Source organism: Salmo salar, chromosome ssa28, assembly GCF_905237065.1.
Source record: "Salmo salar chromosome ssa28, Ssal_v3.1, whole genome shotgun sequence".
Classification (NCBI taxonomy): Eukaryota; Metazoa; Chordata; class Actinopteri; order Salmoniformes; family Salmonidae; genus Salmo; species Salmo salar.
Window position 1 is genome coordinate 13,887,985 of NC_059469.1, and position 27,731 is coordinate 13,915,715.

The 27,731-nt window shown below is 42.5% G+C and overlaps 1 protein-coding gene and 1 pseudogene across 1 annotated transcript; both read left to right on the forward strand.

Annotated features, from left to right (window-relative positions):
* Window positions 1-14,365, forward strand: part of LOC106589198 (X-ray repair cross-complementing protein 5-like) — a 17,153-nt pseudogene extending 2,788 nt beyond the window's left edge.
* Window positions 14,366-16,086: 1,721 nt separating this feature from the next.
* Window positions 16,087-27,503, forward strand: LOC106589528 (josephin-1). The gene is given in 6 exon segments (XM_014179623.2): window positions 16,087-16,321; window positions 16,796-17,500; window positions 17,503-17,677; window positions 18,069-18,197; window positions 22,027-22,221; window positions 25,747-27,503. Coding segments are annotated over 5 exon segments (729 nt in total). The 5' UTR covers window positions 16,087-16,321; window positions 16,796-17,373; the 3' UTR covers window positions 25,850-27,503.
* The last annotated feature ends 228 nt before the right edge of the window (window positions 27,504-27,731 follow it).

Below are 27,731 nucleotides of genomic sequence, written 5' to 3' on the forward strand. Positions count from 1 at the left end.
TCGCTATGATGGGAAGAGGGACGGTGACAATTTAATACATAACTGCCCGTCAAAATGTTATCTGGGGAGAGTCAACCCATGTTTGCCCTCTGAGTTCCATTATCTTTTGAGTTCCAACCTTAACCCCTTTCTCACTCTGTCCTGTTTTTCCATCCCAGGGAGTGCCTGTGTGTTTACAGCGTTGCTGCGCAGGTGTAGTGAGAGGAACGTGTTCGCTCTGTGCAAATACACACAGATGCATAACTCTCCCCCACGCTTCTTAGCCCTGGTGCCCCAGAGGGAGGAGCTGGATGAGGGCCAGGCCCAGATTGAGGCTCCAGGTACAGTCATTGGGTCCCACTGCAGCCGGGGTCTTTTGCCCCACCCCAAAGGATATCGCACAATTAATATAATTTTAAACTTTCAGTCTAATTATAGTGATGTGTATTCTCAGGCTTCCATGGCATCTTCCTGCCCTACGCGGATGACATCCGTACCCTGGACGCTCCTCAGCTCCCCACCGCCTCCGACGCCCAGGTGGAAAAGATGAAGGAGATAGTACACAAGTTACGCTTCAAATATAGGTACGGCCCTTTCATTACAGTGAATAATAAAAACATCACAGCTGTCTGCACAGATTGTTTCCATACCAGGATTTTCATTTTGAAAAAAGTAAAAGCCTAAAACATAAGTGTCATTCATGTCCCATGACATGAATGAGTTGAAATTCCCACTTACCCCTGTGTTGTCTGTGTACAGTGCATTCAGAAAGTATTCAGACCCCTTGACTTTTCCAACATTTTGTTACCTTACAGCCTTATTCTAAAATTGATTAAATTGTTTTTTTCTCATCAATCTACACACAATACTGGGAAAACAGGTTTTTTGAAATGTTTGCAAATGTATGGTTATTAACATAAGTATTCTGACCCTCTACTCAGTACTTTGTTGAAGCAGCTTTGCCAGCGATTACAGCCTCGAGTCTTCTTGGGTATGACGCTACAATCTTGGCACAAGTGTATTTGGGGAGTTTCTCCCATTCTTCTCTGCAGATCCTCTCAAGCTCTGTCAGGTTGGATGGTGAGTGCCACTGTACATCTATTTTCAGGTCTCTCCAGAGATGTTCGATCAGGTTCAAGTCCGGGCTCTGGCTGGACCACTCAAGGACATTCAGAGACTTGTCCCGAAGCCACCACTCCGTTGTCTTGGCTGTGTGCTTAGGGTCGTTGTTCTGTTGGAAGGTGAACCTTCGCCACAGTCTGAGAACCTGCTCCAGAGCGCACAGGACTTCATTAAGGATCTCTTTCTACTTAGCGCCGTTCATCTTTCCCGCGATCCTGTCTAGTCTCCCTGTCCCTGCCGCTGAAGAACATCCCCACAGCATGATGCTGCCACCACCATGCTTCACCGTAGGTATGGTGCCAGGTTTCCTCCAGATGTGATGCTTAGCATTCAGGCCAAAGAGTTCAATCTTGGTTTCATCAGACCAGAGAATCGTGTTTCTCATGGTCTGAGAGTCCTTTAGGTGCCATTTGGCAAACTCCAAGCGGGCTGTCATGTGCCTTTTACTGAGGAGTGGCTTCCGTCTGGCCACTCTACCATAAAGGCCTGATTGGTGGAGTGCTGCAGAGGTGGTTGACCTTCTGGAAGTTTCTCCCATCTCCACAGAGGAACTCTGGACCTCTGTCAGAGTGACCATCAGGTTTTTGGTCACCTCCCTGACCAAGGCCCTTCTCCCCTGATTGCTCAGTTTGGCAGGGCGGCCATCTCTAGGAAGAGTCTTGGTGGTTCCAAATAGAGGTCGACCGATTATGATTTTTCAACGCCGATGCCGATTATTGGAGGACCCCCAAAAAAACCTGGTACCGATTAATCGGCCGATTTTTAAATGATAATAATAAAATATATATAAATAAATAATACAAATAAATGTTTTTGCATTTTTTTTATTTTTTATTTGTAATAATGACAATTACAACAATACTGAATGAACACTTATTTTAACTTAATATAATACATAAATACTATCAATTTAGCCTCAAATAAATAATGAAACATGTTCAATTTGGTTTAAATAATGCAAAAACAAAGTGTTGGAGAAGAAAGTAAAAGTGCAATATGTGCCATGTAAAAAAGCTAACGTTTAAGTTCCTAGCTGGTGGTTCCTTTTAACATGAGTCTTCAATATTCCCAGGTAAGAAGTTTTAGGTTGTAGTTATTATAGGACTATTTCTCTCTATATGATTTGTATTTCATATACCTTTCACTATTGGATGTTCTTATAGGCACTTTAGTATTGCCAGTGTAACAGTATAGCTTCCGTCCCTCTCCTCTCTCCTACCTGGGCTCGAACCAGGAACACATCGACAACAGCCACCCTCAAAGCAGCGTTACCCATATAGAGCAAGGGGAACAACCACTCCCAAGTCTCAGCGAGTGACGTTTGAAACGCTATTAGTGCGCACCCCGCTAACTAGCTAGCCATTTCACATCGGTTACACCAGCCTAATCGCGGGGGTTGATAGGCTTGAAGTCATAAACAGCGCAATGCTTGAAGAATTGCGAAGAGCTGCTGGCAAACGCACGAAGGTGCTGTTTGAATTAATGCTTACGAGCCTGCTGCTGCCTACCACTGCTCAGTCAGACTGCTCTATCAAATATCAAATCATAGACTTAATTATAATATAATAACACATAGAAATACGAGCCTTTGGTCATTAATATGGTCGAATCCGGAAACTATCATTTCGAAAACGAAACGTTTATTATTTCAGTGAAATACGGAACCGTTCCGTATTTTATTTAACGGCTGGCATCCCTAAGTCTAAATATTCCTGTTACATTGCACAACCTTCAATGTTATGTCATAATTATGTACAATTCTGGCAAATGAATTACTGCCTTTGTTAGGAATAAATGGACTTCACAGTTCGCAATGAGCCAGGCGGCCCAAACTGCTGTATATACCCTGACTGCTTGTACGGAACACAAGAGAAGGGACATAGTTATAAGAAATTAATGTTAGCAGGCAATATTAACTAAATATGCAGGTTTAAAAATATATACTTGTGTATTGATTTTAAAGAAAGGCATTGATGTTTATGGTTAGGTACATTGGTGCAACTACAGTGCTTTTTTTGCAAATGCGCATGTTAAATACAATTTATATTTTTAACCAGTTAAATCATCACCCGTTTGTCAAAGTAGGCTGTGATTCGATGAGAAATGAACAGGCACCGCATCGATTATATGCAACGCAGGACACGTTAGATAAACTAGTAATATCATCAACCATGTGTAGTTAACTAGTGATTATGTTAAGATTGATAGTTTTTTCTAAGATAAGTTTAATGCTAGCTAGCAACTTACCTTGGCTTCTTGCTGCCCTCACGTAACAGGTAGTCAGCCTGCCACGCAGGCTCCTCGTGGAGTGCAATGTAAGGCAGGTGGTTAGAGCGTTGCAACCGGAAGGTTGCAAAAACCAATCCCCGAGGTGATGAGGTAAAAATCTGTTGTTCTGCCCCTGAACAAGGCAGTTAACCCCCGTTCCTAGGCCGTCATTGAAAATAAGAATGTGTTCTTAATCTGACTTGCCTAGTTAAATAAAGGTGTAAATAAAAATCGGCAAATTGGTGGCCAAAAATACTGATTACTGATTGTTATGAAAACTTGACATCGGCCCGAATTAATCGGCCATTCCGATTAATCGGTCGACCTCTAGTTCCAAACTACTTCCATCTAAGAATGATGGAGGTCACTGTGTTTTTGGGGACCTTCAATGCTGCAGACGTTTTTTGGTACCCTTCCCCAGATCTGTGCCTCGACACAATCCTGTCTTGGAGCTCTACGGAGCTCTAATTCCTTCGACCTCATGGTTTGGTTTTTGCTCTGACATGCACTGTCAACTATGGAACCTTGTATAGACAGGTGTGTGCCTGCCCAATCAAATGAATTTAGCAGCACAGGTTGACTCCAATCAAGTTGTAGAAACATCTCAAGGGTGATAAAAAACATTCAAGATGGCGAACTGAACACAGCGGTGCAGATCACCTCAAGATAAAAACGTAATATTCAATATCAGAAAGTTAGACAAAATATTAGCACTTCACATACTGGTGGATAATAACCTTCAATCTGGATAACACAAAACAAATCATAAGGCTAGAAAAATTTATCAAAAAATATTATGAAAACAAGCGACATCCAAACATGACGGAGAGTAAACAAGGAGAACCAATCTCTAAAAGAAAATGCGGCGACTCGATGTACACAGACGACTTAAGCTTTTCACCACCGGGAATGGTAAGGGTGGAAACCGATCTGTTTTAATCGATAAAAGACAAACTGGGCATACTTGAATTAGTCAGTAAAGATATAAAGGAGTTGAAGGCGAGCCTCGAGATGAGTGATGAAAAAACTGCGACAATGGAGAAAGATACAAACAAGCTAAAAGGGACATCTTTCTGAGAGAAGCCTTACTTGACATACAGACTAGATCCACGAGAGAAAATCTGGTACTTACTGGTATCCAATAGAAAGAAGAAGTTCCTGAGGGTGTAGTGAGGGAGTTCCTCCTTACAGAGCTTCAGATCCCACACGAAGCTGTCAACAAAATCCAACTCGAATGTGTACACCGTTTCGGACAGAGATATGAGCGCCCAATCTTTGCCAAATTTAAAAAAAATTATTTAAACATTTATTTTTTACCCCTTTTTTTCTCCCCAGTTTTTGTGGTATCAAATTAGTAGTAGTTACAGTCTTGTCTTATCGCTGCAACTCCCGTACGGACTCGGGAGAGGCGAAGGTTGAGAGCCATGCATCCTCCGAAACACAACCCAACCAAGCCGCACTGCTTCTTGACACAATGCCCATCCAACCCGGAAGCCAGCCGCACCAATGTGTCGGAGGAAACACCGTACACCTGGCGACCTGGTCAGCGTGCACTGCGCCCGGCCCGCCACAGGAGTCGCTAGTGCGCAATGAGACAAGGATATCCCTCCCGGCCAAACCCTCCCTAATCCGGAAGACGCTGGGCCAATTGTGCACCGCCCCACGGGCCTCCCGGTCACGGCCGGCTGCGACAGAGCCTGGACTCGAACCCAGAATCTCTGGTGGCACAGCTAGCACTGCGATGCAGTGCCTTAGACCAATGCGCCACCCGGAAGGCCTCAATTTGGTTTCTTTAAAGATAAAATAAAGGTTAAAAGCCTGGATAAAAGACTTGCTGGCACAAAAATAGGCATGAATGATCAGTTCCCGAAGGAAAAAGCAGAACGGCCCAAAGTTCTGTACCCAATCTTCGAGGAGAATAGATTAAATAGGAAACGTGTAGCTCTCGTAGCCGATGAACTGTATATTGATAACCAAATGTTCTGCGACACAAAGGCTATTCTAAATATTACAACGTTCCCATAGAGGAGTCAAATAATGCAACACCCAATACTAGCCATGATTGTAATAAAAAATATATAGAAAAGCAATAAAATGCAACAATTGTTAAAGAAATAAACTACTACTACACTATACCATTCTAGATGTTGGAAAATAATTAGTATTAGACTTTCCATTTGTAGTATTTAATGAATTGATAAGTCGGCATTAGAAGAAAGGATAATTAGCGAAATAATACATCTTCAAATATAAGGAACTGGAACACAAAATACTCAATCAATATCTTCGAGATTAAACACAGCAAACAGTGGACATAGAAGACGCAGTATGTGCGGATGTATTGTGATGGAAGGTGGGGTGTGTGTGTGTTTTGGTGTGTGGAGTTAAGTGGGTGAGAAAGGATAATGGTTGCAAATCCCAGAGCCCATGTGTGTTTGTGAGCAGGGGTTGTGAGAGAGAGCTTTCAATTTTGTGCAGATATGGGATACACAGTACCAGTCAAAAGTTTGGACACACCTACTCATTCCAGGATTTTACTTTATTTTTACTATTTATTTTTTACTATTTTATACATTGTAAAATAGTTGTGAAGACATCAAAACTATGAAATAACACATGGAATCATGTAGTAACCCAAAAAATTTAAAAATATATATATTTAATATTTGAGATTCTTCAAAATAGCCACCCTTTGCCTTGATGACAGCTTTGCACACTCTTGGCATTCTCTCAATCAGCTTCATGAGGTGGAATGCATTTCAATTAACAGGTGTGCCTTGTTAAAAGTTAATTTGTGGAATTTCTTTCCTTAATGCGTTTGAGACAATCAGTTGTGTTGTGACAAGGTAGGGGTGGTATACAGAAGATTGCCCTATTTGGTAAAACACCAAGTCTATATTATGGCAAGAACAGCTCAAATAAGCCAAGAGAAACGACAGTCCATCATTACTTGAAGACATGAACAATTTCAAGAACTTTGAAAGTTTCTTCAAGTGCAGTCGTAAAAACTATGAAACTGGCTCTCATGAGGACTGCCAATAAGAAGAAGAGACTTGCTTGGGCCAAGAAAAACGAGCAATGGACTTTAGACTGGTGGAAATCTGAGTCCAAATTTGAGATTTTTGGTTCCAACCACCATGTCTTTGTGAGAAGCAGAGTAGGTGAACGGATGATCACCGCATGTGTGGTTCCCACCGTGAAGCATGAAGGAGCAGGTTTGATTGTGTGGGGGTACTTTGCTTAACCAGCATGGCTACCACAGCATTCTGCAGCGATACGCCTCCCATCTGGTTTACGCTTAGTGGGACTATCATTTGTTTTTTAACAGGACAATGACCCAAAACTCCTCCAGGCTGTGTAAGGGCTATTTGACCAAGAAGGAGAGTGATGGAGTGCTGCATCAGATGACCTGGCCTCCACAATCATCCGACCTCAACCCAATTGAGATGGTTTGGGATGAGTTGGACCGCAGAGTGAAGAAAAAGCAGCCAACAAGTGCTCAGCATATGTGGGAACTCCTTCAAGACTGTTGGAAAAGCATGACAGGTGAAGCTGGTTGAGAGAATGCCAAGTGTGTAAAGGGTGGCTACTTTGAAGAACCTCAAATATAAAATATATTTTGATTTGTTTAACACTTTTTTTATTTTTATTTTTTTGGGTTACGACATGATTCCATATGTGTTATTTCATAGTTTTGTCTTCACTATTATTCTACAATGCAGAAAATAGTAAAATAAAGAAAAACCCTTGAATGAGTAGGTGTGTACAATCTTTTTACTGGTGCTGTATATATTATCTGCAATATTAAAGCTGATCTACCCCTAAAAAAATATATATATATATTAAACATCTCAAGGATGATGAATGAAAACAGGATACACCTGAGCTCAATATCAAATCTCATAGCAAAGGGTCTGGATACTTATGTCAATAAGTTTTTTTTTTATTACTTGCATACATTTCTAAAAACCTGTTTTTACTTTGTCATTATGGGGAATTGTATGTATATTGATGGGGGGGGGAATTCTTTAATCCATTTTAGATAAGGCTGTAATGTAACAAAATGTGAAAAAAGGGAAGGGGTCTGAATACTTTCTGAATGCGCTGTATTGCTCTTCCTGTGCTGCAGAAGTGATGCCTTTGAGAACCCAGTCCTCCAGCAGCACTACAGGAACCTGGAAGCCTTGGCACTAGATCTCATGGACCCGGAGCACATAGAGGACCACACCAGTAAGACACACACACACCACATGCTTGCTACTTCTACCCAGAGCCATATATAGAGTGTTCGGCCAGGTTTTAGAACAGCTGCCGTGTTAGTACCTTTATTCTCGAAATGTTGGTGACGTAACTACAAGAGCGCCTACTACAATTCCCTATGAAATGACCAGCTGTAAACAAGCAAAACAGCAGCCAACTTAAAACGGTTTTTTTTTATTCATATGGGATGATGTGTATCCAAGTCTGTACAGTTTTGCGGTTAACGTTGTAAAGGGAGTGTAAGTACAGTTGAAGTCAGAAGTTTACATACACTTAGGTTGGATTCATTAAAACTTGTTTTTCAACCACTCCACAAATTTCTTGTTAACAAACTATAGGTTTGGCAAGTCGGTTAGGACATCTGCTTTGTGCAAGACACAAGTACTTTTTCCAACAATGGTTTACAGACAGATTATTTCACTTATAATTCACTGTATAACAATTCAAGTGGATCAGAAGTTTACATACACTAAATTGACTGTGCCTTTAAACAGCTTGGAAAATTCCAGAAAATGATGTCATGGCTTTAGAAGCTTCTGATAGGCTAATTGACATAATTTGAGTCAATTGGAGGTGTACCTGTGGATGTATTTCAAGGCCTACCTTCACACTCAGAAGAAATCAGCCAAGACCTCAGAAAAGATTGTAGACCTCCACAAGTCTGGTTCATCCTTGGGAGCAATTTCAAAAAGCCTGAAGGTACCACGTTCATCTATACAAACAATATTACGCAAGTATAAACTCAATGGGACCACGCAATCGTCATACCGCTCAGGAAGGAGACACATTCTGTCTCCTAGAGATGAACGTACTTTGGTGCGAAAAGTGCGAATCAATCCCAGAACAACAGCAAAGGACCTAGTGAAGATGCTGGAGGAAACAGGTACAAAAGTATCTATATCCACAGTAAAAGCAGTCCTATATCGACATAACCTGAAAGTCTGCTCAGCAAGGAAGAAGCCACTGCTCCAAACCCGCCATAAAAAACCCAGACTACGGTTTGCAACTGCACATGGGGACAAAGATCGTACTTTTTGGAGAAATTACCTCTGGTCTGATGAAACAAAAATAGAACTGTTTGGCCATAATGACCATTGTTATGTTTGGAGGAAAAAAGGGGATGCTTGCAAGCCAAAGAACACCATCCCAACCGTGAAGTATGGGGGTGGCAGCATCATGTTGTGGGGGTGCTTTGCTGCAGTAGGGACTGGTTCACTTCACAAAATAGATGGCATCATGAGGAAAGAAAATTATGTGGATATATTGAAGCAATATTTCAAGACATCAGTCAGGAAGTTAAAGCTTGGTCGCAAATGGGTCTTCCAAATGGACAATGACCCCAAGCATACTTCCAAAATGGCTTAAGGACAACAAAGGCTTAAGGACAACAAAGGCAAGGTATTTGAGTGGCCATCACAAAGCCCTGACCTCATGCCTATAGAAAATTTGTGGGCAGAACTGAAAAAGCGTCTGCGTGCAAGGAGGCCTGCAAACCTGACTCAGTTACACCAGCTCTGTCAGGAGGAATGGGCCAAAATTCACCCAACTTATTGTGGGAAGCTTGTGGAAGGCTACTCGAAACATTTGACCCAAGTTAAACAATTTAAGGCAATGCTACCAAATACTAATTGAGTGTATGTAAACTTGTGACCCACTGGGAATGTGATGAAAGAAATAAAAGCTGAAATAAATTCTCTCTACTGTTATTCTGACATTTCACATTCTTAAAATAAAGTGGTGATCCTAACTGACCTAAAACAGGGAATTTTTACTAGGATTAAATGTCAGGAATTGTGAAACTCCATTTCAATGTATTTTGCTAAAGTGTATGTAAACTTCTGACTTCAACTGTATATTACTAGTAAAGTTTACTAGTAAATGACCAGAATTATGGTAGATTGCATAAAATCGTTTAAATATATCACAAAACATCTATTGGCCTTGTTCGGTAATTCGGTACTTCAGATTATCACAGGTTTTGTAATAATCTCTGGCCCTCTTATCACATGTACAGGTACATGTGGTATAATATATTAAGTAATTGAATAAGATGATTTTTAAATAAATATAACAATTGTGAAAAAAGTAAATACACTGAACAAAAATATAAACGCAACAATTTCAACGATTTTACTGCGTTACAGTTCATATAAGGAAATCAGTCAATTTAAATACATTCATTAGGCCCAAATCTATGGAATTCACATGACTGGAAATGCAGATATCCATCTGTTGGTCACAGATACCTTTAAAAAAAGGTAGGGGCATGGATCAGAAAACCAGTCATTATCTGGTGTGACCACCATTTGCCTCATGCAGCATGATACATCTCCTTCACATAGAGTTGATCAGGCTGTTGATTGTGGCCTGTGGAATGTTGTCCCACTCCTCTTCAATGGCTGTGCGGAGTTGCTAGATATTGGTGGGAACTTGAACACGCTGTCGTAGACGTTGATCCAGAGCATCCCACACATGTTCAGTGGTTGACATGTCTGGTGAGTATGCAGGCCATGGAAGAACTGGGACATTTTCAGCTTCCAGGAATGGTATACAGATCCTTGCGACATGGGGTTGTGCATTATCATGCTGAAACATGAGGTGATGGTGGCGGAGGAATGGCACGACAATGGGCCTCAGGATCTCGTCACGGTGTCTCTGGGCGTTCAAATTGCCTTTGATAAAATGCAATTGCGTTCGTTGTCCGTAGCTTATGCCTTCCCATACCATAACCCCACCGCCACCATGGGGCACTCTGGTCACAACGTTGACATCAGCAAACCGCTCGCCCACACTACACCATACTCGCTGTCTGCCATCTGCCCGGTGAAGTTGAAACCGGAATTAATCTGTGAAGAGCACCCTTCTCCAGTGTGCCAGTGGCCATCGAAGGTGAGCATTTTCCCACTGAAGTCAGTTACAACGCCGAACTGTAGTCAGGTCAAGACCCTGGTGAGGACAACAAGCATGCAGATGAGCTTCCCTGAGATGGTTTCTGACAGTTTGTGCAGAAATTCTTCGCTTGTGCAAACCCACAGTTTCATCAGCTGTCCAGGTGGCTGGTCTGAGATGATCCTGCAGGTGAAGAAGCCGGACGTGGAGGTCCTGGGCTGCTGTGGTTACACGTGGTCTGCGGTTGTGAGGCCAGTTCGACGTACTGCCAAATTCTCAAAAACGATGTTGGCTTATGGTAATTTAATGTTAATTTCTCTATCTGGCAACAGCTATGGTGGAAATTATTGATGAGTGATGACAAAATCAGTGATGACAAGTGCATGCTCCCTCAACATCTGTGGAAGTGTCTTGTGTGACACAACTGCACATTTTAGAGTGGCCTTTTATTGTTCCCAGCACAAGGTGCACCTTTATAATGATCATGCTGTTTGATCAGCTTCTTGATATGCCACACCTGTCAGGTGGATGGATTATCTTGGCAAAGGAGACATGCTCACTAACAGGGATGTAAACCAATTTGTGCACCAAATTTGAGAAAAATAAGCTTGAGGAAAGCTATTTTCCCTTATTAATGTCACTTGTTAAATCCACTTCAATCAGTGTAGATGAAGGGGAGGAAACAGATTAAAGAAGGATTTTTAAGCCTTGAGACATGGATTGGGTATGTGTGCCATTCAGTGTGAATGGGCAAGACAAGATGTTTAAGTGCCTTTGAATGGGGTATGGTAGTAGGTACCAGACGCACCGGTTTGTGTCAAGAACTGCAACGCTGCTGAGTTTTTCAGGCTCAATACTTTCCCGTGTGTATCAAGAATGGTCCACCATCCAAAGGACGTCCAGCCAATTTGACACAACTGTGGGAAGCATTGGAATCAACATGCACCAGCATCCCTGTGAAACGCTTTCAACACCTTGTAGAGTCCATGTCCCGACGAATTGAAGCTGTTCTGAGGGGAAAAGGGGGGTGCAACTCAATATTAGGAAGGTGTTCTTGTTTTGTACACTCAGTGTATATGAATACATTTTGTAACAGTTATTTAAGTATAAATTACCAAAGTTACGATAGATTGCCATAGATTTTCTGATAATTACTGAAGATTCCGGTAAGTTTGGTAAATTACGAGGAGCTTTGGCACCTTAGTTGTGGTGTCAACAAATTGCATATCTGCACTGGACATCTTCATAGGTTTTGAAAACTCAGAAATAAACAGAACAACGTAACACAGTAATTGGTTTGGAGGAGATAGTGGCACTCTCGGATTGTTAAAAAAGAAACAGCATTGGCCCATCTCTCGCTCTCTCTCGCCATATATACAGTACCAGTCAAAAGTTTGGACACCTACTCATTCCAGGGTTTTTCTTTATTTTTACTATTTTTTACATTGTAGAATAATTGTGAAGACATCAAAACTATTAAGTAACATATATGGAATCATGGAGTAAACAAAGTGTTAAACAAATCCAAATATATTTGAGACTCTTCAAAGCAGCCACCCTTTGCCTTGATGACAACTTTGCACACTCTTGGAATTCTCTTAACCAGCTTCATGACGTAGTCACCTGGAATGCATTTCAATTAACAGGTGTGCCTTGTTAATTTGTGGAATTTCTTTCCTTCTTTATGCGTTTGAGCCAGTCAGTTGTGTTGTATACAGAAGATAGCCCTATTTGGCAAAATACCAAGTCCATATTATGGCAAGAACAGCTCAAATGAGCAAAGAGAAATGACAGTCCATCATTACTTTAAGACATGGAGGTCAGTCCAGAAAATGTGCAGTCGCAAAAACCATCAAGCGCTGTGATGAAACAGAAATACCTTATTTACATAAGTATTCACACCCTTTGCTATGAGACTTGAAATTGAGCTCAGGTGCATGCTGTTTCCAATGATCATCCTTGAGATGTTTCTACAACTTGATTGGAGTCCACCTGTGGTAAATTCAATTGATTGGACATGATTTGGAAAGGCACATACCTGTCTATAAGGTCCCACAGTTGACAGTGCATGTCAGAGCAAAAACCAAGCCATGAGATCGAAGGAATTGTCCGTAGAGTTCAGAGACAGGATTGTGTCGAGGCACAGATCTGGGGAAGAGTACCAAAACATTTCTACAGCATTGAAGGTCCCCAAGAACACTAGCCTCCATCATTCTTAAATGGAAGAAGTTTGGAACGACCAAGACTCTCCCTAGAGCTGGCCGCCCGGCCAAACTGAGCAGTTGAAGGGCCTTGGTTAGGGAGGTGACCAAGAACCCGATGGTCACTCTGATAGAGCTCCAGACTTCCTCTGTGGAGATGGGAGAACCTTCCAAAAGTACAACCATGCAGCACTCCACCAATCAGGCCTTTATGGTAGAGTGGCCAGACGGAAGTCACTCTTCAGTAAAAGGCACTTGACAGCCGCTTGGAGTTTGCCAAAAGGCACCTAAAGGACTCGCAGACTATGAGAAACAAGAACTCTTCGGATTGAATGACAAGCGCCAAGACTGGAGGAAACCTGGCACCATCCATACAGTGAAGCATTCAGCATCACAGCATCATTGCTGTGGGGATGTTTTTCAGCGGAAGGGACTGGGAAAATAGTCAGGATCGAGGGAAAGATGAACAGAGCAAAGTACAGAGAGATCCTTGATGAAACCTGCTCCAGAGCGCTCAGGACCTCAGACTGGGGCAAAGGTTCATCTTCCAACAGGACAATGACCCTAAGCACACGGCCAAGACAAAGCAGGATTGTCTACGTGACAAGTGTCAATGTCCTTGAGTGGCCCAGCCAGAGCCCGGACTTGAACCGGATCGGACATCTCTGGAGACACCTGAACATAGCTATGCAGCAACGCTCCACATCAAACCTAATAGAGCCTCAGAGGACCTGCAGAGAAGAAAAGGAGAAACTCCCCAAATACAGGTGTGCCAAGCTTGTAGCGTCATACCCAATAAGACTCGAGGCTATAATCGTTGCAAAACGTGCTCCAACAAAGTACTGAGTAAAAGGGTCTGAATACTTGTGTAAATTTGATATCAAAATTAAAAAAATAGCTAACATTTCTAAACCTGTTTTTGCTTTGTCATTATGGGGTATTGTTTGTACATTGATGGGGGGGGGGGGACAATTCAATAAATGTTAGAATAAGGCTGTAACCGAACAAAACGTGGAAAAATTAACGGGATCTGAATACTTTCCGAAGGCACTGTATGTGCCTTTGGTACTACCTATACACAAAAATACTGAAGACAAAATCTTTTGGCAGTGTTCATACTCACTTTTTCTTGTCCATTCTTTGTTTATCCTCTCTCACTACCTCCCTCTCCTTCAGTGCCCAAGGTGAAAATGATGGACCAGTGTCTTGGTTCCCTGGCTCAGGAGTTCAAAGATCTGGTGTACCCTGCTGACTACAACCCAGAGGGAAAGACTGCACCCAAACGCAAACCAGGTGAGAAATCTATAATCTACATTTCTGAGATATTGTTCACTTGCTATGTGTTCCATTGGAGAGATTTACACTTGCGTCTGGCAAATTGGGTAAAGAACAGTATAGTCGCTGGCAGCAGGAGCTGTCTCACTGTTGATATACTGCAACAAATATTGTAACATCCTGGCCCTGTGTGTGTTCAGCTGAGGATGCAGGCGGAGCAGAGAAGAAGCCTAAGGTGGAGATGTCTGAGGACGAGCTGAGGGCTCACGTACAGAAAGGTACCCTAGGTAAGCTGACGGTTTGGGGTGAAGGTCACAGGGACCAAGAAACAGGAGCTAATAGACACCTTGAAGGCACAGCTCGCAAAATGAGGCGTAGATGTCAATATGTTTCTGTCGATTTTCTGGTCAGAAGTACTTGGAAGCAGGATTATTGATCAGTCTTTGCTTTGGGGTTCCATTTTAAGGTTTCTAGCCAGAGATACCTAGTTTTTCATTTACATTGCTTATTTTTACATGTTTTAAACTTTGTAATAAAAAATAAAAAAAGGGTAATTGCTTCAAGTTTAGTTTGTGTCTGCAGTTTTTTCACACATTTCCGAGCCTTGGTAGCCAGTACTTTGTTTTAGGTTTACTCTCTCCTACATATTTATTTTGACAGTGAAGCTGAAACTTTTAATTTGGCTCTATACTCCAGCATTCTGGATTTAAGATCAAATGTTTTATATGAGATGACAGTACAGAATGTCACCTTTTATTTAAGGGTATTTTAATACATATCTTTTACCGTTTAGAAATGAATGCTGCACTTTATGTATCTAGTCCCCCATTTGAAAGTGTCATACAGTGCATTCTGAAAAAGTATTCAGACCCTTTGACTTTTTCCACATATTGTTACGTTACAGCCTTATTCTAAAATGGATTAAATAGTTTTTTTCCCCCTCATCAATCTACACACAATACGCCATAATGACAAAGCAAAGTGATGGCGGCTGATGAATGGCACGATAATGGGCCTCAGGATCTCGTCACGATATCTCTGTGCATTCAAATTGCCATTTATAATTATAAAATGCAATTGTGTTCATTGTCTATAGTTTATGCCTGTCCATACCATAACCCCACCAACACCATGTGTCACTCTGTTCACAACGTTAACATCAGCAAACCCACTCGCTCGTATGATGCCATACACATGGTCTGCAGTTGTGAGGCCGGTTGGACGTACTGCCAAATTCTCTATAACAACGGAGGTGCCTTACAGTAGAGAAATTAACATTCAATTATCTGGCAACAGCTCTGGTGGACATTCCTGCAGTCAGCATGCCAATTGCTCCCTCAAAAGTTGAGACATCTGTGTTATTGTGTTGTGTGACAAAGATGCACATTTTAGAGTGGCCTTTAATTGTCCCCAGCACCAGGTGCACCTGTGTAATGTTAATGCTGTTTAATCAGCTTCTTGATATGCCACACCTGTCAGGTGGAAGGATTATCTCGGCAAAGGAGAAACGCTCACTAATGGGATGTAAACCAAACATTTTAGGGAAATACTCTTTTTGTCAGTATTGAACATTTCCGTTATCTTTTATTTCAGCTCATGAAACATGGGACCAACACTTTACATGTTGCGTTTACATTTTTGTTCAGTGTAAAAGGTTTAGCTTCACTGTCCAAATAAATACGTATGGGAGTGTGTAATTTTTTTATATATTTTTTTGTCACTTGGATTCTAGGTTTGTTATCTGGGTAAGTTATCTTCTTTGGGGAATTGATCCTCATGAGTTCCTTGTCTCTGCATGAATTATTGTTAAGTATGTAAGACTTGGCCTTGGCTTGTTGGGTAATAGCTTGTTTTGTAAAAAAACAATGTCAATATCTTGTTTCCTTTTTCCATGGTTTCATAATTTATTTGAAGCTTTAAAAAAAATGCCTCAGAAAATAAATGCAGTGACTGTATTTTCTGGTGGTGTAACTCTAAATCAAAAGAGCACTTCCATTAATTGTGTCCGGTTTTATTTTTTGGAGAGATCGGATGTTTTTTTTCAAAAGATGCATTGTGGAACATTTTTGGTCACGCCCTTTTTATATGAAAATAAACTGAAATCTCGGGTTTCGAAGTCTCACGGGAGGGACTACATTACGCAGATAGGTCTGACGCAGCCTATGACAAGCGAATGACGTTTTGCGCATGCTCATGGGATCTACGGAGCCAGAAAGGGGGAAAAGTGCAAAAGACAAAGGACTAAACAACCCAGGAAAAGAGGCTAAACGATTAATTTCACCAGGATTATGACACGCCTACTACAGTAGTATCGCATAAAGAGAAAGGTATGTGGCAACAGAAACATCTACGAAATATGAAAGGTTTCACATGCATGTTTACGCTATCAAGAGTGGCGTGTACAGCTAGCTGCCCATAGTATAATCTAGTCGTTGTACTGGATTTTAGCTAGAGCGATTAATTTGAATATCATGTAGATTTTAAACATATTTCGTTAATCCGTAAATATCACTTGTCACAGAATAGTGAAGAATGCCTAGACCCTTGCGCCTGTTGTCTAGCTATATCAGTTTAGTGTGATGTTGCCTATTCCACAAGCCTGCTTCTCTTATCCAGTCAGCTTCTAGTATAAATGTTTACCCTCTGTGTCTTGTGTTCCTTCCTTCTGACCACTGCTGAAAGAACGCTTTAGAAAAACACCTGGTAATCCCTATCTTTTTCTTTCAGCATGACAAACACTTGATTTGGGTGGTGACAACTTTATTTAACATGCATTTCTGCCTCTCGTTTTCCTACCTCAGCTGTATTCCTAAGGAGTCCTGTCTGTCTACACATCACAGAGCCTCATGTATCAAGTCCCTCACATCTTTTCCACTGGAACTGACTCCTCATGGTGGAACCGTGGTACTCGTCGGGTTCTCTAGAAATGGAAAGAACTAGTAAACTTTAGTCTAGTGACAGTTGAGGTGAAAAAAAAAAAAAAGTCACGAGGACAGACGTCAGAATGGGGGAAGTTGAAAAAAGAGATGCATGCTCTTGCTTCTCTTCCTAGTATTTGTTTAGCCATAGATGTGACCTTGGGGGTTCATTATCTTTTTACTCTGACGTAGCTGCATAAATGTTCACACCCTCCTTTTTGCTCTCATAATTCAGTCTGGGCCTTACTCCACACTTGGAACGTTTTGTTTTCCAGAAGTTTTTGAAAATTTTCTACCAATCAGCAATTTTGAAACAGCAGGTTAGCTGAAGTGGCCTGGGCCACCTCAGTGTCACCCAGTAACCCACCTCCCCCTTCCCTTGCCACAAGCACGCCCCTCCAGCAGCTGAGAGGTTGCCATGGCGACAGTAGTTGTGTCAGCGTAGCGACAGGGTGACAGTGATGGGGAGTACTCCATTTTCTGGTAAGGGGAGGGGGGGAGGAGGGCTGCAGGACCTGGGCTGTATGCCATGGAAGCTGAGCAAGCAGAAAGGGATGGTGGGGGGTGAGGTGGGGGGAGGGACGGGAGGGGGGAGGAGAGGTCGGACCTGAGAGAGCATGATCTCTCGACCCCTCCGGCCCCGCCTCCAACCCCCATCTACCACGAGAAGCAACGGCGGGAGCTGTGTGCTCTGCATGCGCTCAATAATGTCTTCCAGGACGGGGCGGCATTCAGCAGGGATACACTCCAGGACATCTACCAGAGGTGAGGGGTTAAGGTTGTGTCTTCTAGGGCAGTGTTTCCCAACTCGTCCTTGAGTACCCCCCCAACTGAACACATTTTTGTTGTAACCCCAGACAAACTCACCTGACTCAACTCATTGAGGGCGTTGTGATTTGTTGACGAGTTGAATCAGGTGTGCTTGTCTGGGGCTACAACATAAATGTGTGCTTCTGGGGGTACTCGGGGACTGGAGTTTGGAAACACTGCTCTAGGGGAGGGATTTATCTTCTCCATTTTCTCTCACTCATATTCCTCCCCTCTTTCCATCTCCCCCTCTCTTTCTTTCTCCCCCCTCAGCATCTCTCTCCCTTTTTTACACTTTTTCTTTCTCGTTTATTCTGTCCTCCTCACTATCTCATCCCTCTCTCCACAGACTCTCTCCCGGCACTCTGGTAACCCCCCACAAGAAGAGTGTGCTGGGAAATGGGAACTATGATGTGAATGTCATTATGGCCGCCCTGCAGACCCGAGGGTTTGAGGCTGTCTGGTGGGATAAAAGAAGGTACACCTCTGTTCTCATTAAGCTATATGGTCTTCTACCCTGTCTAGTTATTTAACTAACGTTTTTTGTTTATTTTTTATTTATTGGCCCATCCACCAGTCTCCCTCTTTGGAGGACAAAAGTAACTTGAAAAAAAAAATTGAAAATGTATACAGCTTTTTTGTAACATACATTTTAGAATCTTTCTAATTGCTTAATATTCACATATTGTAAGTTAAAGATGAATATTCCAGTTTCACCGTCCAACAAAATGCTTACTTGCAGGTTCCTTCTGGACAATGCAACAACAATAAGAAATAATAAAAGATAAGAAGATGAACATAAAGTAAATGGCTCAGTAGAGTATAATAAACTTTTTAGCGTAAGAATAATACAGGAAGGCACAATTTTATAGTGCGGTATTTACATGTATCAGAGAAAGGGGGGGATAAGGGGGCAAATGTTTGTGCAGTAATAGTAAATAAGAGTCTGGTAGCAGCAATTGTGGGGAGTGAGTGCATGTGTGCCAAGGTGCGGAGAGTCGGTGCAGGTGTCCAGTTCAAGTGTTCAGCAGTCTGATGGCTTGTAGATGGCCTGTTGGTATCAGACTTCATGCTCTGATACCGTCTGCCCGTCGGTAAGGGAGCTGAACTGTAGTCAATGAGCAGCATTCTCACATAGGTTTTCCTCTTGTCCAGATGTGTTGGAGTCGAGTGAATAGCGATGGAAATGGCATCTTGAGTGGATCTGTTGGAGCGGTAAGCAAATTGGAGTGGGTCCAGTGTGTCTGACATGCTAGCCTTGATGTGGGCCATGACCAGCCTCTCGAAGCACTTCATGATGATGGGTGAGGGTGACGCGGCGGTAGTCATTTGGGCATGTCACCTTGGTTTCTTGGGCACTGGGACGATGGTGGTCTCCTTGAAGCAAGTGGGGACTACAGCCTGGGAAAGGGGCAGGTTGAAGATGTCTGAGAAGACACCCTCCAGCTGGTCAGCACACACTCTAAGGACACGGCCAGGGATGCCATCTGGGCCGGTGGCTTTGTGAGTATTCACTCTTTTGAGAGTTTTCCTCACGTCAGCCTTGGAGCGTGAAAGCACCTGGTGGTCGTCTGGAGCAACGAGAGCCTTCCTGGATTTCTCTGTATTGTCTGCCTTGCAGCGAGCACACAATATCTTCAGCTGTGGTCACCACACAGCTGGATTTTCCTTTGTAGTCCGTGATAGCCTGTAGTCCTTATCATAAGGCGTTGCGAGTCTGAGTTGTCAAACATCGATTGAAGTTTGAGTTTATAATATCTCTTCGCGTCCCTAATGGATTTGTGGCGCTTGTACCCACTTGCCTTGTATGTGTTGCGCGTCATTGATTCTTCTGGGTTTGTTCTGCTGAGATTGAATGCAATACGGGCTCTCAGAATGGTATGGATTTCTCCTTCATCCAGGGTTTTTGGTTGGAATATGTCCGGATTGTTATTGTGCATACAACATCAACACATTTCCTAATGAAGCCTGTGAATGACAATGTATATTCCTCAATGTTGATGGATGAATCCTGAGGGGATGAATCTTGAACAAATTCCAATCAGTATCCTCAAAACATCATTGAGTCTTCCTCTCTCCAGCGCCTCACTATTGTGTTGGTGGCTCCCTCTTGAGTTGCTGCTTGTAGGGGGGAGTAGGAACAGAGACATGAAGTGGGGGCAGGGGAGTGCTTTGTTCCCTCATGGTCCAGTACTTTGTTTCCTCTTTGTAGGATACATGTTGGTGATACTTTTGAAGAATTTGTTTTAAACTCGCTTGGTTAAAATCTCCCGCGACATTAAATACTGCTTCCGGGTGAGCGGATTCTTGCTAGCTAATGTTCTTGTGCAGTTCACGGAGTGCCGCCTTGATGCTTTCTTGTAGCAGTATGTACACAGCTGTGATAATAAAACACGTGAATTCCTTCTACATATAGTGGGGTATTTTACCATCAGAAACTCCAGGTGGGGTGAGCAGGAGCTCAAGATGTTTTCAACTTTGTTACACCAGGAATTGTTGAGGAAGCATACACCTCCCCCTACTCTTACCAGAAGCCGCTGTTCGATCCATACGGAAAATGGAAAAGCTGCCTGGTTGAATAGCAGAGTCGGGTGAACTGTCCGTAAGCCATGTCTGCAATTGAAGCCTTGCTCGGGCGTTCATTCTTTGAACTCAGAGCAAGGCTTCAATATGCAGATTTGCTGAGAATATGATAGTCTTATTATATTGTTGACTATAGATTTCCAAATCTCCCAGCAATGCTATTTGTAGGGTTAATACCAGAATACATTAATAATTCTATCTTCGCAGCAAATCTGTGGAGATGGTTGTATGCCCCTTATATATAACATTCTGTTGGTGGTAATTTTAAATTGCAAAAACGCAAAGTGTTTTCATGCATTTTTATCCAAAGTAATGCATTTGGCCCATGCAGGAAAAACTAAATCCACATCACTGGTGTTGCAAACACCATCCAACCCACTGAGCCATTGGAACCACAGTGCTGTGCTTGTTCATACTCTCCATCTTGTTTACTGCTCTCCGGTTTGGTGCATGTGCTGTTGTCAGCAACTATTTCAGTCAGCTCAGCCCTGCTCAATTTAGGTAACTTCAATCACTGGCCGTACACCAGAAATAGAGGAAAGATGAAGGCTTATTTACATATCCTCTTCATTCTGAATCCCTGTTGACCACAAGGTAGTAAAAAAAGGAATAGCCTACTCATGATTACCCAAACAGATATTCTGAAAATCAAAACAAGTTGGAGATATTTTTTACGTTCAGCATCACTCCGTCAAGGGAAATATTTGTTTTCTTTCTAACAATGATATCTACATAAATGTCAGGATGTTGTGTATCCCTGGAAGTAAACAGAATTCTTAACAGTTTTGAAAACACAGCTTGTCTGAAAATAAGTGGTCTCTTGGCACAGCTTACACCAGGAATGGGGTAGGTTGAGCGTAGGGACAGGGTAAGGCAGCTCAACTTCGTTGTCAAGTTCCCTGCATTTTGAGGCTACTAGCCAATGGAACTGAGACTTGATACGTTTAGCAAGCTCAGACTCCATGTCATAAAATAAGTTACCGAAATCTTCAGTAATTTTGCCATACATTTTCTGTTAATTACCAATCTATCGTAACTTTTGTAATTTTCTTCAGTGTCATTCTATTTTTTTCATTCCTTGCTGCTGCTCGAATCTTCCCTTCTCTCACTTCCTTGGCAGCTCTCTCAAGAACCTCAAGGGGGGGCTAGACCCCTGCTTGTTTTATGTTTGTATACACAGGGCATGATGTATACACTCAGGGTATGAGTTCATGCACATGGCACATATACAATGCATAAAACTGACAATGTAATGATCATTTGTATGGGGTATGGTGGCCATTGGCTCAACTTACACCTAGGCAAACATTTTGATTATATTAGTCCACACAGCTACAAGGATGCACTTTCATGCCAGGTTTAGGACCTCATATTGTAGCTTATAGAGACCCCGATGTGTAAAATGATCTACTTTGGTTTATATACAAACATCATGAAACCTATAACACAAATTCATTTGACTTTGTTAAAATCACATTTTTGGCGGGCCCTAACTTTCTGGACTTTTTCTCTCTTTATCTCTTCCTAAATATTCGGTCACATGATTCATTTTGTGTATGGTTTCCTAGAAACAAGGGGTGGATCAACTAAACCCTTGGCTCAAATTACCCCACTCTGACCTACAGACATCATCATGGATTTTACAACATTACAGTAGCTCCTGAAAATCCACTTCTGCAAGACCAATGGACTGTGTGATTGACATGTGTATTGTATTCCTGCAGGGATGTGGGCAGTATAGCTCTGTCCAACGTAACAGGCTTCATCCTGAACGTCCCGTCCAATCTGCGATGGGGTCCACTGCGCCTGCCACTCAAACGGCAGCACTGGATAGGGGTGCGGGAGGTGGACGGAGTCTATTACAACCTCGACTCCAAACTACGCAGCCCACACACCATCGGAAACCCTGATGAGCTCAGGTACTGCGTGTGTGGGTGTGTCATCCCAATTATGGTGTCCTGACCAGTGGATTAAGCCCATCACAATTTGCATTGTTCATTTTACATAGTGTATTCAGACCCCTTCCCTTTTTCCACATTTTGTTACATTACAGCCTCATTCTAAAATGTGTATGTGTGTGTGTATATATAATTATTATTTTTTTTAAATCAATCTACCCACAATACCCCATCATGACAAAGCGAAAACAGGTTTTTAGAAATGTTTGCAAATGTATGAAAATGTTTAAACTGATACCTAATTTGTATAAGTATTCAGACCCTTTGCTATGAGACTCAAAATTGAGCTCAGGTGCATCCTGTTAACATTGATCATCCTTGAGATGTTTCTACAACTTGATTGGAGTCCACCTGTGGTAAATTCAATTGATTGGAGATGACTTGGGAAGACACACACCTGTCTATATAAGGTCCCACAGTTGACAGTGCATGTCAGAGCAAAAACCAAGCCATAAGGTTGACGGAATTGTCCGTAGAGGTTCGAGACAAGATTGTGTCGAGGCACAGATCTGGAGAAGGGTTCCAAAAAATGTCTGCAGCATTGAAGGTCCTCTAGAACACAGTGGCCTCAATCATTCTTTAAAAAAAAATATATATATACAGTTGAAGTCAGAAGTTTACATACACTTAGGTTGGAGTCATTACAATTTGTTTTTCAACCACTCCACAAATTTCTTGTTAAACTATAGTTTTGGCAAGTCGGTTAGGACATCTACTTTGTGCATGACACAAGTAATTTTTCCAACAATTGTTTACAGATAGATTAATTCACTGTATCACAATTCCAGTGGGTCAGAAGTTTACATACACTAAGTTGACTGTCTTTAAATAGCTTGGAAAATTCCAGAACATGTCATGGCTTTAGAAGCTTCTGATAGGCTAATTGACATCATTTGAGTCAATTGGAGGTGTAGCTGTGGATGTATTTCAAGGCCTACCTTCAAACTCAGTGCCTCTTTGCTTGACATCATGGGAAAATCAACAGAAATCAGCCAAGACCTCAGAAAAAAATTGTAGACCTCCACGTCTGGTTCATCCTTGGGAGCAATTTCCAAACGCCTGACGGTACCACGCTCATCTGTACAAACAATAGTACGCAAGTATAAACACCATGGGACCACGCAGCCATCATTCCGCTCAGGAAGGAGATGCTTCCTGTCTCTTAGAAATGAACGTACTTTGGTGCAAAAAGTGTGAATCAATCCCAGAACAACAGCAACGGACCTTGTGAAGATGCTGGATGACACGGGTACAAAAGTATCTATATCCACAGTAAAACGAGTCCTAGATCGACATAACCTGAAAGGCCACTCAGCAAGGAAGAAGCCACTGCTCCAAAACCACCATAAAAAAGACCGGCTACGGTTTGCAACTGCACATAGGGACAAAGATCGTACTTTTTGGAGAAATGTCCTCTGGTCTGATGAAACAAAAATAGAACTGTTTGGCCCATGATGACAATCGTTATGTTTGGAGGGAAACGGGAGAGGCTTGCAAGCCGAAGAACACCATCCCAACCGTGAAACACGGGGGTGGCAGCATCATGTTGTGAGGGTGCTTTGCTGTAGGAGGGACTGGTGCACTTAACAAAATGGATGGCATCATGAGGCAGGAAAATGATATAGATATATTGAGGCATCATCTCAAGACATGAGTCAGGACGTTAAAGCTTGTTCGAAAATGGGTCTTCCAAATGACCCCAAGCATACAATGACCCCAAGCATACTTCTAAAGTTGTGGCCAAATGGCTTAAGGACAACAAAGTCAGGGTATTGGAGTGGCCATCACAAAGCCCTGACCTCAATCCTATAGAAAATTTGTTGGCAGAACTGAAAAAGTGTGTGCGTGCAAGGAGGCCTACAAACCTGTCTGAGTTACACCAGCTCTGTCAGGAGGAATGGGGCCAAAGTTCACCCAACTTATTGTGGGTAGCTTGTGGAAGGCTACCCAAAACGTTTGACCCGAGTTACACTTTAAAGGCAATGTTACCAAATACTAATTGAGTGTATGTAAACTTATGACCCACTGGGAATGTGATGAAAGAAATAAAAGCTGAAATAAATCATTCTCTCAACTATTATTCTGACATTTCACATTCTTAAAATAAAGTGATCCTAACGGACCTAAGACGCGGCTGCGACAGAGCCTGGACTCAAACCAGGATCTCTAGTGGCACAGCTAGCACTCCGATGCAGTGCCTTAGACCACTGCGCACTTGGGAGGCCCGGCCTCAATCATTCTTAACTGGAAGAAGTGTGGAACCGCCAAGACTTCCTAAAGCTGGCCGCTCGTCCAAACCTAGAAATTGGGGGAGAAGGGCCTTGGTCAGGGAGGTGACCAAGAACCTGATGGTCACTCTGACAGCGCTCCAGAGTTCCTCTGTGCATATGGGAGAAACTTCCGGTCAGACAACCATCTCTGCAGCACTCCACCAATCAGGCCTTTATGGTAGAGTGGCCAGACAGAAGCCACTCCTAAGTAAAAGGCACATGACAGCCCGCTTGGAGTCTGACAAAAGGCAGCTAAAGGACTCTGACTATGAGAAACAAGATTCTCTGGTCTGATGAAACCAAGCTTGAACTCTTTGGTCTGAATGCCAAGCATCGTGTCTGGAGGAAACCTGGCACCATCCCTATGGTGAAGCATGGTGGTGGCAGCATCATGCTGTGGTGATTTATTTCAGACCAGAGACTGGGAGACTAGTCAGGATTGAGGGAAAGATGAACGAAGCAATGTACAGAGATCCTTGATGAAAACCTGTTCCAGAGCGCTCAGGACCTCAGTCTGGGGCGAAGCTTCACCTTCCAACAGGACAACGACCCTAAGCACACAGCCAAGACAACGCAGATTGTCTTCGGGACAAGTGTCTGAATGTCCTTGAGTGGCCCAGCCAGAGCCCGGAATTGAACCCGCTCAAACATCTCTGGAGAGACCTGGATGGGCAGCGACGCTCCCGATCCAACCTGACAGAGCTTGAGAAGAATGGGAGAAACTTTAAAATACAGGTGTGCCAGGCTTGTAGCGTCATACCCAAGAAGACTCAAGGCTGTAATCGCTGCCAAAGGTGCTTCAACAAAGTACTGAATAAAGGGTCTGTATACTTATGGAAATGTAATATTTGTTATTTTTAATGCAGTTGCAAAATAATCTATACTTGTTTTTGCTTTGATATTGTGTTTATATTGAGGGGAGAAAAACGTTTAATCGATTTTAGAATAAGGCTGTAACAAAATAGTCAAGGGGTCTGAATATTTTCCGATTGCATTGTGGAGAATCCAAAAAAACCATTTATATTCATGTATCCACTAGGTGATGCCTCATAGTAATACATAAGAGGTTCATTAAGAGTCTCATTCCCTTTGCTAAATAATAGATCATTCCACGGCCGCCATCCACAACGGTGATCGATATTTGTCTAACGCCTAATGAATAACAAGCTGATATCTTTATTCTTCTTCTGTTCTTTCAATTCCATCCACACAACAGGAAGTTCCTGCGCCACCAGCTGAGAGGGAAAAACTGTGAGCTCTTATTGGTGGTGTCTGAGGAGGTGGAGGTCCACCAAACATGGAGGTCAGATGGCTGTTGATTGAATGTGCCCGCCAACCTTTTCTCTACCGGATTAGACTTTTCCCAGTTGCTGCTCAGGATAACTGGCGTGGTCCAAGCAGGGTATAGATTGAAAAGCAGGTGGGGTTGTGCTCAGCCAATCACACAGATGCGCACTGGCCGGATGTACTTTTTTTGCTTACTCACCCATTGCTGGACTCTGGCTGAAACCTGAAGTGATGAAGGAAATGGATTCATACAGGGAGGTCAAGAACATTTCACACTACACAACACTTAGATTTATGAACATACTGTTTGGGATTCTGTGTTTATATATTGATTATTTTTCTATGTTTTTTTTTTTTGTACATTACTGTTTCCAAGTATGGGAGGCGTGTGACTGTGTAATACACCAGTATCTATCTATCTCTCGCTCCCCCCCCCTCCTGTTTACCCCTGTACTGTATATTCACTGATGCATCTTCATGTTTCTCTTCTCTTTTTCTTTGTGTATCTCTATTTGTCATTCTCTGCTCTACTATGACTGTACATCTCTTCTTTACCTCAGTGTCTCTTCCTCTGTCACCACTCACAATTAGTTTTTCACTCGGCCAACATTATATCCCCCCCAGTGTATGCAGCTGTTTTATCCTCTCAGTTACTGCTGAGGCCATCTGTCTGTTAGTAGAAAGCCTTGCTAGTTCCTGTCTTCAAGCTAGAATTCCTCTAAGCTAAGGTTGTGTTAGGCCCAGGTATTGACACATGGCTATATACTGTAACAAGGTAGAGCCAGGAGGGTTTCAATGTGATCTGACCAGGAAAATCCACCAACCTGTGTTATGGGCTAGTCACAGCCCATGGGGAGTTATTTTCTGTTTTGTAGTAAAGAAAAACTCCTGAGCAATTGACCATGGCTAAATAGTTATTTCCAAAAATCCACCTGCCAAATATACAGAATTGTGGAATCAGTAGAAATGGTTATTATACCCAAGGTTTAGAATTGTTCACTGAAAATGCACTGTTAGATTTTGATCTATCTGTAGATGCCATGGCTGAAATGTCCAGAATGCTGAGTGAGAAGTGGAGTAAGAGGGGAAAAGGTTGACAGTTGAATGAATAAGAGAAAGTGATCCATGTGTAGAAGGAAAAAGTGAAAGAACGGCATGAGCCCAGCCAGACCATGTTAGTTTTGAAATCAGCCATTTGTGTTGGTTGATGGGTCTTTATCATCACAACAACATATTGTGTATTATTGAAGACTTGATAAGGCCTTTAATGTGTTTACAGAGGAAGCAGGCATTATTCTCTACCTAAAGAGGGATTGTTGAATTTTGCTCCTCATTAGCTCCATCCCAACTGTTTTCCTATTCATCTGAGCATCCAATCGCTGGTTCATTAAACTGATAATTTTATCATTTTCAACTATCACTACTCATGAGACAAATCAATGAGGTTGTTGGACTGAGGCTTCCCCTAGGGGATTTCAGGTTGGGCAACCAAACTCACAGGTAGAAAATCCCCTCACTACTTTAAATCAGGGTGTTTGGGAAAAGAAACTCTGTGGTGACACAGAGGATTTTGTTTTTGCCATGACAATCCCACCCACCTTCTCCCCTCTATTGAAGGGTCCTGGTTGTGTTATTTTCTCTTGTTTTTCACAAAAATAAAATGCTTGTAATGGCACTTTATGTACACTCCTTAGTGAGGATGTGGCTTAATTTCTTGAGTGAAATTGCTGTTGGAATTTGGATGGAGAGTAGAGCACATTTATAAGAAATGGGCCAAGGGTTGGTTACTTTGTTTTCCTGCTACTGCTTGTGTCATCTGCGTGCGCGGGCCCATGTTCCAGCGTTGGTCCAGGCTCGAGCTGCCAGCGTTGCTTTGGCGCTGTGGAACGAAGAGCGCGCCTAGGACGAGCTTTT